The sequence below is a fragment of the Anabas testudineus genome, chromosome 17 (assembly GCF_900324465.2).
Source record: "Anabas testudineus chromosome 17, fAnaTes1.2, whole genome shotgun sequence".
Classification (NCBI taxonomy): domain Eukaryota; kingdom Metazoa; phylum Chordata; class Actinopteri; order Anabantiformes; family Anabantidae; genus Anabas; species Anabas testudineus.
The window spans coordinates 14,306,828-14,321,204 of NC_046626.1; the positions used below are offsets into that span (position 1 = coordinate 14,306,828).

General features: G+C 38.7%; 2 protein-coding genes across 2 annotated transcripts; one reads left to right on the plus strand and one right to left on the minus strand.

The window, feature by feature from the left end:
- The first annotated feature begins 1,418 nt into the window (after positions 1 to 1,418).
- On the plus strand, positions 1,419 to 6,525 carry thoc1 (THO complex 1). Its single transcript, XM_026375068.1, has 21 exons — positions 1,419 to 1,514; positions 1,727 to 1,800; positions 1,890 to 1,950; positions 2,062 to 2,131; positions 2,462 to 2,580; positions 2,674 to 2,722; positions 2,813 to 2,908; positions 3,028 to 3,110; positions 3,203 to 3,276; positions 3,480 to 3,588; positions 3,707 to 3,841; positions 4,165 to 4,265; positions 4,365 to 4,431; positions 4,680 to 4,730; positions 4,819 to 4,889; positions 4,998 to 5,093; positions 5,240 to 5,305; positions 5,401 to 5,484; positions 5,587 to 5,734; positions 5,832 to 5,916; positions 6,099 to 6,525. Exons 1-21 carry the CDS (start codon positions 1,467 to 1,469, stop codon positions 6,374 to 6,376), a joined length of 1,965 nt encoding a protein of 654 aa, XP_026230853.1. The 5' UTR covers positions 1,419 to 1,466; the 3' UTR covers positions 6,377 to 6,525.
- Positions 6,526 to 6,785: 260 nt separating this feature from the next.
- Positions 6,786 to 13,098, minus strand: usp14 (ubiquitin specific peptidase 14 (tRNA-guanine transglycosylase)). The gene is made up of 16 exons (XM_026375069.2): positions 12,933 to 13,098; positions 11,863 to 12,008; positions 11,256 to 11,288; positions 11,040 to 11,144; positions 10,189 to 10,292; positions 9,933 to 9,991; positions 9,711 to 9,841; positions 9,520 to 9,600; positions 9,331 to 9,413; positions 9,044 to 9,158; positions 8,816 to 8,881; positions 8,618 to 8,710; positions 8,368 to 8,496; positions 8,199 to 8,259; positions 7,713 to 7,820; positions 6,786 to 7,607 (listed from the first exon to the last, which is right to left on the minus strand). The coding sequence occupies exons 1-16, from the start codon at positions 12,946 to 12,948 to the stop codon at positions 7,465 to 7,467; spliced, it is 1,473 nt and encodes a 490-aa protein (XP_026230854.1). The 5' UTR covers positions 12,949 to 13,098; the 3' UTR covers positions 6,786 to 7,464.
- Positions 13,099 to 14,377: the final 1,279 nt, after the last annotated feature.

Consider the following 14,377-nt stretch of genomic DNA (forward strand, 5'->3'; position numbering starts at 1 on the left):
CCCTCTTCATCCCACCTCCACACGCTGGCTGATACTTGGCCCCTATCAGCTGCCCGATAGTTACTTACCACTCTCACTCCCATTCTGCTTCTCATCAGTTTTTGGCAAAGGTTCAATAACCGCTGTGTCATATAGAGGGGTTGTGGTGGGGCACAGTAAGCCATCTGCTGAACTGTGTGCAAAACTAAGAAAAAGGTGCTAATCAACAGCAGACAGAAAAGTCCTCACTTCCCCTTTTTTATGACAACTACAATCACACTGATGTGAGGAAAATGTTCCCTCAGCTCTTTTACTGGCCGACATTTTCACAGCTCTAGCGTATTTTTCCAAACGTCAGTGCAAAACCTGTAGGTTTGGTTAACAGTCTGTGTGTCTGCACAGCTACGAACACATGAGAGGATGCAGAAGAAGACTAGTTCCACTACTGTAAATTATTTCAGGGGCCCTGACCTGTGAAACTGCTGGTAAACAAATATCAGAAGAGGCTGCAGTGTTCACATTCGGTCAAAGTTAAAGGCACGGTCTTGAGTAATATGTAAGCTCCACTAAGGGCCAATTACTGTACATTTATGTGCCTGTGAGAGACTTTTTCCTTTCAATATTTTAACAACAATTACCAAAAAGTCAAACTTATTGAAAGACATTTCATTTGCATTATGTTTTCTATCAAGTGGTCATGTATTAATGCTCACTTGTTAATGTTACATGTAAATGAGGCAAGTTAGTAGCTGTTTATCTTTATAAGGTGAAATTATAAGGATTATTGTCTGGAAATGTACTGGTATCCACTAATGCAGATCACATACACGCTGTCTACACGTTTTTTTATGAGCACACAGAGCAGGCCATGATTTTCCTCCTTAGTTGACATAAATAATGTGCAACACTGCCGCCCCCTGGTCTAAACTGTGTTCAGCCCTTCAACTGACAGTCGCACTGAAGGTCATGCTGCAGTTACATCACTGAGCAAAAAACCAAAAGTCATTATTGGTCATTTTCAGCCTTGTTCCTTTCTTCTTTGATTTTTTTTTAATGTTTTCATTTTTCTTTTTATTTCCTTTTTTTTTTTTTTTTTTTTTTAGGATTGCACAACTTTTCCAGTCTTTTGTTGCCCCTGCTCTAACCTTTTTCAGTCATGTTGTTGTCATCAAACTCAAAATGAGCATATATTTCAAATATTAATGACAACAATAAAATTTGTTCCATTATTTAAAAAAAAAGTTTTAAATGATCTTTTTAATTTTATTCTGCACAACGTCCCAACGTGTGGACATGGGGTTTGTACCTAAATTCTACTTTTACAAGGTTAAAACTTCTTTTTTCTATGTTAAAATTGTCACTTCAGAGGTTTTTTCTAATGTGAGTGTATTTGCACTGAACGCTGGGAGTGCTCCTGAATGCATCTTCCCCAAAGCCGCAGAAACCGGAAGGGGTTTTGCGACACTTCCGGTTGCTAATGCGTAAAGATGTCGCCGTCCTTATTTAATTTTGTCGACGCTAAAGACAAATTTACGGTAAGATATTGCTGAATTGCCTGTCTTTTTTAAAATATCTGTCAGTAAATATGGTGTGCCAGAATTTAAACCTAAGCCGCCTAGCATGTTTGTTGTTGTAGTTTACTGTTTGGTCTGTGTATAAGGCAGTTAGCAAATGCTAAGCTAACATAAACGCAAGTAACCAATGTAGCGTAATGATGAATTATCTGTTTTATCTCACACATCAACAGGCTTCAGCCAAATGTGCCGTAACTGGTAAAACCAGCAAACCTTTGATAAATACTTTCAACCAGATTCCCGGAAAGTAAGAAATATTCATGGACACTTATCTGTTAATTGATTGTTTGTTGTTTAAGTCTTGCACCTTTCACAGCCACTTTGTCTTTGTTACAGTGAAACAGAAAAGAAGACCACACTTGACCAGGCTCTCAGGGGGGTTCTTGGTGATCAGATTGTACGAAAATTGTTATTTGTTTGTTATTTTACCAATTGATTTCAGTAAAGTTGATATTAATCAAACAACTGTTGGCACATGAAGGCCTGAAGCATATGTTTTTGTCTGCAGGTTGAGCAGAAAGCGAGCTGTGATGACTACCTGTCTCTGATCTACCTGAGTATTGACGCTGTTACAGAAGGTATGTTAATTCGGTCATCTGATATATAAGTGCCTGAAGTCTTGGTTTGTGCAATACAGTTGAATTGACTATCCCAAAAAGAAGTATGTGTTACATCCCTGTTGAAACAATTATCAAAACACCTGGTGCAGTTGTACAGGAGTGGAGTTTTTTAGTTCACTTCCAGGTGTGGAAAAACTACATATTGTGTTTTTGTGTATTTATTTTGAGCAACCTGACTATACTGCTAGGCTAGACTAGGATAAGAGCAGCATTATTTCTAGGAACAAGACCTCCCTTACAGTATCCAAAACTTGTGGATGTCCAACGTTTTCTTTTGTCTTTGCACAGGCATTTGCTCTGCTACAACACCCTTCCTTTTGCTGGGAGATGTGCTGGACTGCCTACCTCTTGACCAATGTGACAAAATATTCTCTTTTGTCGAAGAGAATGTCTCCACCTGGAAATCGGTAAATTAACCTCTCAGTTAAGGACAGTGAAAGTATTTGTCAAACACAATCCAGATAATTTTACCATCATACCTGTTTTTCTCTTTTTCATAGAACTCCTTTTACACTGCTGGGAAGAACTACTTGTTAAGAATGTGCAATGGTAAATACAATATTTATTGCTTGTGGATGAACATAACTTTCTACGTTGCAAAGTCATAGCGCTCTGTAACACACCTTTTCATTTGTGCAGATCTTTTGAGACGGCTATCTAAATCTCAGAATACTGTATTCTGTGGACGAATTCAGCTTTTCCTGGCACGTCTTTTCCCCCTGTCGGAGAAATCGGGTAAGAACAGCAATATTTGTGCAATCTTTTAATAAATAAGACAAGATTATACCTTCATGCAGGCAATTTACAATAGTGCTTCTGCTTCTCTGATTAAGTTCTGTTTGTGTTTGTCCCAGGTCTCAATCTACAGAGTCAGTTTAATCTGGACAACGTAACAGTATTCAATAAAAATGAACAAGAAAGCACTCTTGGTCAGAAGGTAAAATGTAAACATCTGATAATTATCATGAGCATTTTAAATTTAATATAAACAAGTCAGCTTCATCATATATTGTGATTCTATGTTTACAGCACACTGAAGAGAAGGAAGATAATATGGAGGTGGAGGAAGGAGAAATGGGGGAGGATGATGCTCCTGCTCCATGGTAAATATATAAGGCACCCTTGACTTTATCCATGTTTTTATATATATATATATATATATATATATATTTTTTTTTTTTTGCATTTTAGCCGTTATTTACAAGAAGGAGAGGATGTGACATACAGGCATTTTTTCTTACCTGTCATGACAGAGGCTTGACTCTGATATTAAGTTTGTTAAAACTAATTTCACATTTTCTTTCAGTTCTATTCCAATTGACTACAACTTGTATAGAAAGTTCTGGACACTGCAGGACTACTTCAGAAATCCTGTGCAGTGCTATGATAAATTCTCTTGGATGACATTCCTTAAGGTAATGCACTTGACCACAAACACAGAAAAGCTTTTGTTTCTTTGCTCTCAATTTTTCACATCACAGCAAACATCAAAGCAGATTGTAGTCAAAATGAAATCTGTTTTTTCCTGTAAAGTACTCAGATGAGACCTTGGCAGTTTTCAAAAGCTACAAGCTAGATGACATGCAGGCCTCTAAGAGGAAGCTGGAGGAGTTGAGAACATCAGATGGAGAACATGTCTACTTTGCCAAGTTCCTCACAAGTGAGAAGGTAAGAGAATTATTTTACCCCACAAATAATAGGAAGGTCACGTTTTTGTTTTGTTTTTTTAGCTTCGAGACTCTTTAAGGGCTGAAAAAGATATTTATTTAATAAATAATAATCAGTCTGATGATACATTATTTAATAAATAGTACTTCATTTGATAATACATTTCCCAAACCAATGTCATTAAACCTCATACAAATGTACATAAAATTTCCTTTTGCAGCCCTGATGATGTGTCTACTGAAACCACCCAGTTGTATTTACAGTTCACATACAGAAGAATCCTATAAACATGGCTTTGATATTCCCTCATGTTTGTTCTCCAGCTGATGGACTTGCAGCTCAGTGACAGCAACTTCAGACGGCACATACTCCTGCAGTACCTCATCCTTTTCCAGTACCTGAAGGGTCAGGTCAAGTTCAAAAGGTGAAAATTAGATAGAGCTTGAAGAAATGTGTTATTCGCTGAAAGTTCATTGAGTGATCTTTTTTTTATTTATTGTTTAATTTTTTTATTTCCCTTCAGTTCCAGCTGTGTTTTGAATGATGACCAGACTACATGGATTGAAGAGACAACTAAGCTAGTTTACCAGGTCTGTCTTAAGATTCACTGCTACAGATCACAAATGCTTTTCATTGTTCCTGATATCTGTTATGTTAGGGTCAGGTCAGTGAAATCAGAAAATAAACATTCCCACTTAATCCCTGGTGGCATTCAGCCATGCATGTAACTTAAGACTGACGTGATGAGGCCTATACAGATTCAGACTTGACTGAAGTCAAACTACAACAAGCAGAGAGAACAACAAACCTGACTCATTGCCTAAATGTTCTCTTCTAGCTGCTGAAAGAGATCCCTCCTGATGGAGACAAGTTTGGCACCATGCTTGAGGTAAGCTGAGTTTAAAGAATACAGTGTAGTGTCAGATAAGAGTTGTCCGTACACTGGTGACACTAAAAATGTTTATTGTGCTTGACAGCATATCCTCAACACAGAGGAGAACTGGAATGCCTGGAAAAATGAGGGTTGCCCAAGCTTTGTGAAAGAAAGGTACAGCAGTCGTATCTTACAAATTAGACAAGGAAGATGAAAACATTTTCACATTTTTATACAAAATAATGTAGACCATCAGACAAAATTATATTTCCTATTTAACAGGACAGTTGATGATAAGCCTAAAAGGCCCACCAGGAAAAGACAAGCACCAGAAGACTTCCTTGGAAAAGGACCAGACCGCAAGATCTTCATGGGAAAGTGAGTGATCTAATACTGGGAAAGGGGCAGCGTACTGGAAAGCAAAGGGAGATTTGTTGAACAGGAATGCCCGGGTTTACACTCGGATTAAGCGAACGTCCACACTATGTTGTTTTCATAATTTAAACTCTTGTGTGTGGTGTTAGTGATGAGTTGACTCGACTGTGGAACCTGAACCAGGACAACATGGAAGCCTGCAAGTCAGACAGCAGGTCAGTGTTTCAGAAAACAAAGCGGCCGTCGCCATCTCCAGTCAGCATCTCCATGAGAAAATTGTCTTTTACATTTCTCCACGACTTCCTTTCAGAGAGTTCATGCCATCGCTTGATGAATTCTTCGCAGAAGCCATTGAACAAGCTGACCCTGCTAACATGGTGGAAGACGAGTACAAGTATGTTTGCACATGTTCTCTACTACTGCATGTTAAAAATTAATTCCCTAAGTACCTTAATTCCTTTTACATATTTGGATTTTGTGTGTTCCATCTATGCAGGGTTGTACGGAACCCCAACTATGGATGGCGTGCTCTAAGGCTGCTTTCCAGGAGAAGTCCACACTTCTTTCAGCCAACTAATCAGAAGTTCAAGAGCCTGGCTGATTACCTAGACAGCATGGTCAGCAAATTGGCTAAAGAACTGCCTGTAAGTTTTTTTCTGTTTTAACAGTTACCATTATTTAAAAAACGTCTGCATGACCCACAGTAACAATTGATTTTTTTATTGTCATTTAATGAAACAGAAGGACATTCCATCTGAAGAAATCAAGACAGGAGAAGAGGATGACGACGATAATGGAGACAATCTTCTTAAAGATAGCAATGACAGTAAGTTAGAATTGACCCCCATGCAACTCGACACCTACTCATCAGGTTAATTGAGTCAAAGCTGATCAGGAGGCAACATGTCCAGTTACTACATGACCATGATCAAACATCCTAGCACGCAGCTCCATTCCTGAATAAGCTAAATGAGGTGTACTCTTAACCTCCTGTTGTCTTTTTTCTAGGTCCAAGTATACAGAGCAAACTGGTGACAAACCAGCAGATGGATGACATTTCAGCCAAACTTGGTGCGCAGTGGAAGACACTGGCTTCTCATATGGAGATGAAGGCGGCAGAGTTGCGAGAGATTGAAACAGACAGTGAAGATGTTGAGATGCAGGCTAAGCTGCTGCTTGTAGCCTGGCAGGATAGAGAGGGAACACAAGCTACTGTGGAAAACCTGATCACAGTTCTGAATGCAGCTGGATTTTCCCAGATTGCAGAGAACCTCAATGAGGCTTGAAATAGATCATTCATTACTTAAATCGGTCAGTACATAGCTGCATCCTTTTGAATACCAAAAACAATTGGAGACAAATTTTTGTATCTAGTTTAAATTGAACTGTTTTTTTTTTCCACTGTAGAAAATCCAATAAATGTTTTCTAATAAAACACTTTTTTTTCCACACTCATTTATCATCACATAAAAGACTAATAGTTTGGTATAAGTTTATTTTCACCACCTATGAAAAGCGATCAGTCAATAACTTATTACAGTGTTGATGGTTACGTCTTACACATTGTGGCAGGGTGATCAGGAAACCCGCACAGAGTAACAAAGTGAAGCAAAGCATTTTACGGGCATAGATGTCAAAGTCTAATCAGTGTCAGCAAGAACATTGTTGAAGGCTTGTTGAGTAAAACATCATGGCTGAATCTCAAGTCTTTTATTTAACTGCAAACAGTTCACAAGGGCAACCTGTTCAGAGCCAGTTTCCCCACACACTTCCCCAGAAACAGCATTAAGGACATTTTGTCTGAAAGAATCTGTCAGTATATCGGAGAACAATTCCTGGAGATGATGCAAGCAAAGCACTTAAGAAAAGACCTGAGATTGAACCCAAATTTCCCAGAGAGTCAACAAGTGAACAAGGGCAAGTCTTTACAGTGTTAAGTGAAAATCTCCATAATACATCTGACAAGATAGAAGCCAGAACATCAGGGACAACAGCTCAGCTAGGCAGTTCTTTACAAGTTGATTAAATGACTCGAAATGTTTTGCTTTAATGATATGAGCACCTTATCAAAGGCTTTAAAAAAATATACAATGTGTATAAAACATTTAATGAAACTGCAGAGCTAGACTTAAAAACCTCTTTCAAGGATCCAGTCCAGGGATTGCCTCTTGTCATTCCTCCATTTTCAAAGCCCACTATGGTTGAATATTTAACACCATTTGACAGAATGTGTTTTACAAGCATTTGTGTTGGTTACAAAAACAAAATTAAGGTCATCAAATCTTTAAAGACACCAGTTTATTGCACATCTATGCAGACAGTGCTTGGAAATGGCAATTTGTATGTGTGTTGTCTTATAAGAAATCTTCCACAGCTACTGTTCTTCAAGTACTTCCAGCCGCCGGGGGCCGTACAGTAGAACATATGCTATATGCCAGTCTCCGCCACCAGACAGCCGCAGGATGTCCTCTGGAGACACCAGACTAACCTTGTCGTCATCAAACTTGACCCATTCATCTATCACAGAAAAACCCAAGAAAACGATTCATTCCTGAATACTTTCATGACCAAGTTAAAAAAAAAAAAATGCTGAATATGTCATGTGAAGACATTGGTGGTTACCTTCTTTCCTTTTGACCCATCCCACATAGTGACCTGATGAGCTGGAGCGGCCCTGGTGTGTCAACACAGCCTGCAAGTCATAGTAGCCACTGTTGTTTGAACCAAAGTCTGCAGGGAAATAATATAGTGTGTTACACATCCTTCAACTTCGACTCATCACTATATTTAAAATCAATCTCAAATGCAATGTTACATATTCAAGTGTACTACTCGTGCCAGACTAGGTAAGATTTTCAGAGCTTTTAATAATGAACAATTATGCACCAACAAGTGCAGGTCATTTAGCAATAGTCCTAGCAGTAAATTGCCATTTGCGTTCACATTTTATTTTTTATTTGTATTCTAAACCACCAGTCAAAAGCCTGGAATCTGATTTATGCCACTGTCCATTTATCCATCTCATCTAATGTGGTGAAAATTTCTATACCTCTAGAAACATGTACTGAATTAAGCATCTTTAGATGGAATTGTCTTGTCTGGACATACCATCAGAGAATGAGAAAGGCTCATATTTCACTTCTTTTGCTGCATCTGGTCTCTTCAGCAACTAATGCAAAAAACAAAAAAGAAAAATGTGATGAACGTTGTTGTAACATGGAAACTTTTCTGCCACTAAATTATAACTCATTAAAACAATATTATAAATCAGCCTTACCTTTTGCTGCTGTTTCTCCAGCTTCTTGTCCTCCATATTCTTAAACTTTGATCTGATTGGCAGCATTTTCTCCTGGAGCTCTGTGGTGCACAGCTCATAGACATCTAGCATGAGTGGAAACTTAACATCCTTCAAAAAAAAATAAAAATAAGACAAAACAGTTTAGTTCAATTTCTAATTTTAGTGATTACTGTAACAGTTCTCTGTTCTTAGTTAAAAAAAAAAACTAGCTTAGTGACTCAAGGCAAACCTTAAGGACTTTTGCATTGACAGATTCCTTCTCTTTGTAGAAAAATCGGACCATTTGAACAGTCAAGTAGGCAGGCAGCCGGCTGAGTTTTGACTAGATGGAGACGAAGAAAAGAAAACTCAAAATCCAGTTGTCAACCAACATGCATTTCAAATGTCTAATTGAATTTTCAGGGGAAAAAAAAAAAAAAAAACTTACAGATTTTATATACAGGGCGTTTCTTTCCAAGGATGGAGACATTTTTGTAATTTCCTCCTGCAGTCTCTGGACAGATAAAACAAGTGGAAATATGATTAGAGGCATGTTACCCTGTAGGCTTATTAACCACATGTCACTGCGTCTTATATATGATTGTAGTTTTATAAATCCAAGGTACCCATGGTGCACGATAGATTCTGAAGTCTACAGTCTTTGTCTAGTACGTACCAGCCTTAATCCTGTTGCAAGGTATTTGACTTCTTGATTTATGAAGCAGCTGAGCTGGAGCTGGCTCTCCTTGCCTTTGATTGGCTCTTCATCCTCAGACTCTGTACATTTCATGCTGAACAAGAAAGTTAAGAAAAAAGTCTGGCAGAGTGACTCAGCGCTGCTGAGAAACCTTTGCCAGATAATTTCAAGACAAATATGGCAATGAACACAGCTCTAATGCCCAAAACCATGCTGAACCAAGACATTATGTGAAATGGTGCGAGAAAAAGACACTGCAAGGATACGTAGTTTCAAATTCTACACCAAAATATTGGTCGATGAAGTTTTTCTTTGTTGAGGCAGATGCAGCTCCGCTGTCAGCGTTAGTCTGCAAAAAATGATCACGTTATTTGTCTTCAACTTATAAGTTGCACAGCCATTCGTTCATTTGTTATCATAATTGTAATAACAAACAAAGAAAAAAAGGTTTTTACCTCCATTGGAGTTTCTGGCTCTTGTGGCTCCAATTTTTGCTGAAGCACTCTCATCATCTGCAGCCAGCACTCATTTGCATCCTGAAAGAATGGAAAAAGCAAAATACTGCTAAGTGAAACTATTACAAGAATATAAGTGGAGTGCCTGAATCAATTTCAAAGATACGTAGTTTTGAAATATGGAGACTCACCTGCTGGAGGTACTGTCCCTGGTCCCCCTTCTCAGCAAACTGCGGAAAGGCCATGTGAAGGAACTGCAGCAAAATAATGGGCGGGAGGCTGGAGGAGGTCTTGTCCATGGTCTCATATAAGTCACGAAGGGCTGAGGATGCAAATATATACAGAAATTAATTTTATACACATTTGTATGTGCCCATTGTTTCACAAGAGCAACAACGCACTGTTCCTCGTACCTGCTGTGATGTACTGTGATGGTGCATTTGCACCTGAAGACCGCAGAGCACCTGAGTACCTGTAGATGGAAACAGACAATTTCAGGGAAAGCAAAACTACAAAAACAAAAAAAACAACATCAAAATTTTTTCTTTTTAATGAAACACAAACTGATGACTTTAAACAATGCATTTCAACAAAGTAGACCACCTAAACACTGTCCCAAATTTTTAAACATTTTCCTAAGACCCTACAAAAAGCAAGAAGGCGAGTTACCTTCTGAGTGCAGATCTGAGCTCTGGCACAGAGCGCAGACACTGCACTGTAGCATTCATGTAACAGGTGTTACCCAAGTTTGTCAGTCCACAAGGCAGCTCCATCTGAAAATGACAAACTCTGATAAATTTCTCTCTACAATACAACCAAGTAAAATACAGACAAATAACAAAAATGTGCAAAGAAATGCAGACAAAAAGGATTCTTTTCTACATTTTTGAATGACCAAGATTCATTGTACTGAGCATGTATTTAGTTTTCTGGCAGAGTCAAGTACTGGCCAGTCAAGCTGTCAAACGTTCCATTATATCCAACATGATATATACCAAACTCTGAGAGGGTTCGATTTTTTTTAAAACCCATCCTTAATTAACTTATTTCCATCAATCCAGGGTCTCTATTAGTGCTTAGTAGTTACAGTGAATCATCCTGCTTTCCGGGTGCTTCTAACACAAAAATGCAGATGTGTGGGTTTTAAGGAAAAGCCCTATATGCTTGCATCATCACACAATCGAATCAGTGACTGTTGCTCCCTTTAAAACAAGACTCTTTGGTATGAGGACATGAGAAAGTCAACTGTGACATAAATTCACAACAATATCGAAACACTTTTCCAACTGCAGCTTAATTAGTAATGACATTCCTCCAAACCACCCGAAAAGTGATGAAACATCTCGTTTTCAGCATCTGACATGATAAAAGTGCATACACACTGTATATTTACTTAATTATATTCTCTAGTTGGCAAACATCATATTATGGAAAACACTTTTAAAGTGGCCACGTCAGCGCAGAAAGCAATAATCACCATATTTGTTTTAGGCGTACTGGTAATTTTGAGGCTTACTCACCGCTGATGCCAGCTGCTCCTCAGTCATGTCCTCTACAAACATAGGCCGGACAGCAGGCTCCTCGGGCAGGGCATCTGCTGAGCCCATCATCAGCAGAGTCATCCCCTATAAAGCAGAAATACACTAAAATTCAGAAACATATGTCTTATAATGCATTTAGTAGTATAGCTTTGTAAACCAAGAACTACGTAACAGTTGGACAGCTCAAATACTCACATTTTTCAGTTTAATGTTTCCCCACTCATCATCCTACAGTGAAAACAAGACATAAATTAGCACCTTAAAATGATAAAGGATATGGCCAGCAGTGCTGTATATTTCTCTCGAAAATGAAAAGGCCTACGATCTGTCAGTACATCGCAATACTTTCTAACATCTTCTCTGTAGCACTCTCTCTCAAACATTTTTAATGACCACAAACATATTGTTTCATTTTAAGAAATTTTCAATTTTCTTATTCTGAAAGTAGCATGTCACTATAAGAATAAATTATAATGCATTTATAGGGAACGTTTCATTAATGCACAATTGAATGCTCTGACTATTATTTATGACAACAGGGGGGTGTTTATGAGGTTGAGGGAAATACACTGACTGTCTTCTGTAAATGAAAATCATGAAAATGGTGTGACTCATTTATCATAACAACATAATCCTATAAGAGGCTTTGGCGACAGATGTGATTCCACAAGCATCAATTACTCATTGGTTTAGGTCTTTCTGTGGGATTTGCTTATAAGAACACATATAAAACTGAATACTATCTTATATTTTAACATAAGAAAACCTACAGGACAGAATTTTTTCATGTGTCTTTCCATACCTTCAGAGTACCTCCCTTCACCATGACCTTCTGTCTGTCTGGCTGAACTCCTGTCAAGGCAAAGAGCTGAGCCTTGAAAACCATGGGTGGTTCCTCTGTGTTCAGCTCTACTGCATCAAACTTCTCTTTGCCCCATTTCACATTTACTAGAAAAAACAGAAACAGCACATAACTATTTATTAGCCTTTCTGGGTGAGCTGAGGGGAAACAAGACAACTTTATGAAACTACTGTCATGCATGACACAGCATCTACTAAGAAATAGCAGTATACCAGTGAATCAGGCAGCTACAGGGCAGCTAAACTTACTGTCGGGCTAAGGGTACAAATATATTGTTGTTTAGCTGCTAATTTAAAGCAGTACAGCGGGCGATTAGACATCTTTTGAATTCCTCCAAAAGTGCTATCACGTTAAAATGTCAAAATCGTGTTCTTGGCCTTGTTAGTCTGCAGTAAACAGCAACTGTAGTAAATAGCTTATAAACTGTAGTCTCATGATTCGCCTAGCTTAGTTAGCAATGCTATCTGCTAATAAAAGGCGTGATTAAGTGTACGTATTTACATAGGGAAGTACAATGAGTCACGTAAAAAGGCTGAAACTGGCAAGAAAACATATAAACTGGCTGTGTTGTGCTAAAAAACAAAGGCTTTAAATAAGCAGTTAAAACTTAGATGTTTAACTGTTACCTGGCTAACGTAGATAGCAGACACTTGGCGAGCTGCTTTGGGTTTGTGTTAAGCTAACCAGATGACAGTTAGCGTAGCCGGCAATATCAAAACCATTAACTATTCTGTTAATACTGCCAACACAAAGCAACACAGTCACAACAGTATAATAGTTTGTGTTGTCTTGATCCAAAGCTGTTTTATTCTTTAATAACTCCCATGAGTGGCCTAACCAGTCTGTCGGACTGCCTAACACCGTTAGCATGCTAACTGCACATCATGCTAAAGCTAGCGAAGCTAACAAGCTAATGTAACTTACGGTGCTACACTAAAACGTGCAAGAAATCGTGTTTTTAATGAGCTCTCTCGTGGCAGTAAGTCTGCTTTATTAATACGACACCGTACCTGTAAACACCGGCATATTTGGCAACGTTTTACTTCCTCTGCTGTTTATTTTTCTTGCTTCAATCCACAGGGGCGCGAATGAAGAGTTGGCTAGTTCTCGGTCTCAACTTCATTCAAACAGAATGACGCTGCAACAACACGCTGTGGGAACTGATCGATGCGCTCTGACATCCGCTGGTCGTCCTGGTGCACGTAACGAACCCACGCACTCAGACACTACATCCAACCATAAGACAGCAAATAGGTAAGAGCCTCCCTTTATTACTGCATGGATTATTTAGCTGGCAACAAAATATTTAACACTAACTGATGCAGTGAGTAGCTTCTCATTTCTTAAACAATCATCCAGAGGCCGTGGAAGAGATGCTAATCTGTTTTAGAAGGGTCAAATTATTGTTATGCATCAAACAAAAAGAAAACATCTAAAGAGGTTGATGAAACTGCTAAAACTGTGTTAAGAACTGTCCAGTGGAAGAAGAAGGTCATGTGGTCTGATGAGTCCAGATTTACCCTGTTTCAGAGTGATGGGAGCATCAGGGTAAGAAGAGAGGAGGGTGAAGTGATGCACCCATCATGCCTAGTGCCTACTATACAAAGCCTGTGGGGGCAGTGTTATGATCTGGGGTTGCTGCAGTTGGTCAGGTTATGTGTCCGAAGTATTAGGTCAGCTGACTACCTGAATATACTAAATAACCTGGTTATTCCATCAATGGATTTTTTTTTCTTCCTTGATGACACGAGCATAATCCAAGACGACAATGCCAGGATTCATCAGGCTCAAATTGTGAAAGAGTGGTTCAGGGAGCATGACACATCATTTTCACACATGGAGACCACCACACAGTCCAGACCTTAACCCCACTGGGAATCTTTGGGATGTGCTAGAGAAGACTTTGCGCAGCAGTCCGACTCTCCCAACATCAATACAAGATCTTAAAAAATTAACGCAACTCTGGACGGGAATAAATTTTGAGACGTCGCAGAAGCTCATCGAAACGATGCCACGGTGAATGCGGAGAAAGGTGGTGTGACTTTCTTTTTTTTTTTGAATGAGCAGTGTATGAACATCAGCTACACATCAATCAAAGTACATGTGATACAGACCCCACAACTATGATCAGAAACTCAATTGAGTCTGTGTATTCTATCAATTATGCAGCACAGATTAACCTGCTGAAAGGTCCCTGGATAAAAATAAACCCCTTATTCTTCGACCTGTGTAGTGCATACAGTTTCTCCACACTGGAATACATGCAACTGTGTAATCAGATTAAATACTTATTTATTTCAAATGTGGAATATGTAAGCACAAAGCTGGAATAATGAAAGATATTAAAACAACTTTACTGCTGGTAATTTAATATTGGGATGGCCACTTATATATGCCAGTAATCAAAATATGAAATCAGTAATCGTACCAGTAGTGAACACTACTATACAATGAA

Coding starts and splice junctions, on each gene's coding strand:
- usp14 (XM_026375069.2), bottom strand. Junction 9,601..9,710: donor AGGGACAGTACCTCCAGCAG/GTGAGTCTCCAT, acceptor CCATTCTTTCAG/GATGCAAATGAGTGCTGGCT. Junction 7,608..7,712: donor ATGGGTCAAAAGGAAAGAAG/GTAACCACCAAT, acceptor TTTCTGTGATAG/ATGAATGGGTCAAGTTTGAT.
- thoc1 (XM_026375068.1), top strand. CDS start 1,467: ATGTCGCCGTCCTTATTTAATTTTGTCGACGCTAAAGACAAATTTACG. Junction 2,132..2,461: donor TATTGACGCTGTTACAGAAG/GTATGTTAATTC, acceptor GTCTTTGCACAG/GCATTTGCTCTGCTACAACA. Junction 2,909..3,027: donor CCCCCTGTCGGAGAAATCGG/GTAAGAACAGCA, acceptor TGTTTGTCCCAG/GTCTCAATCTACAGAGTCAG.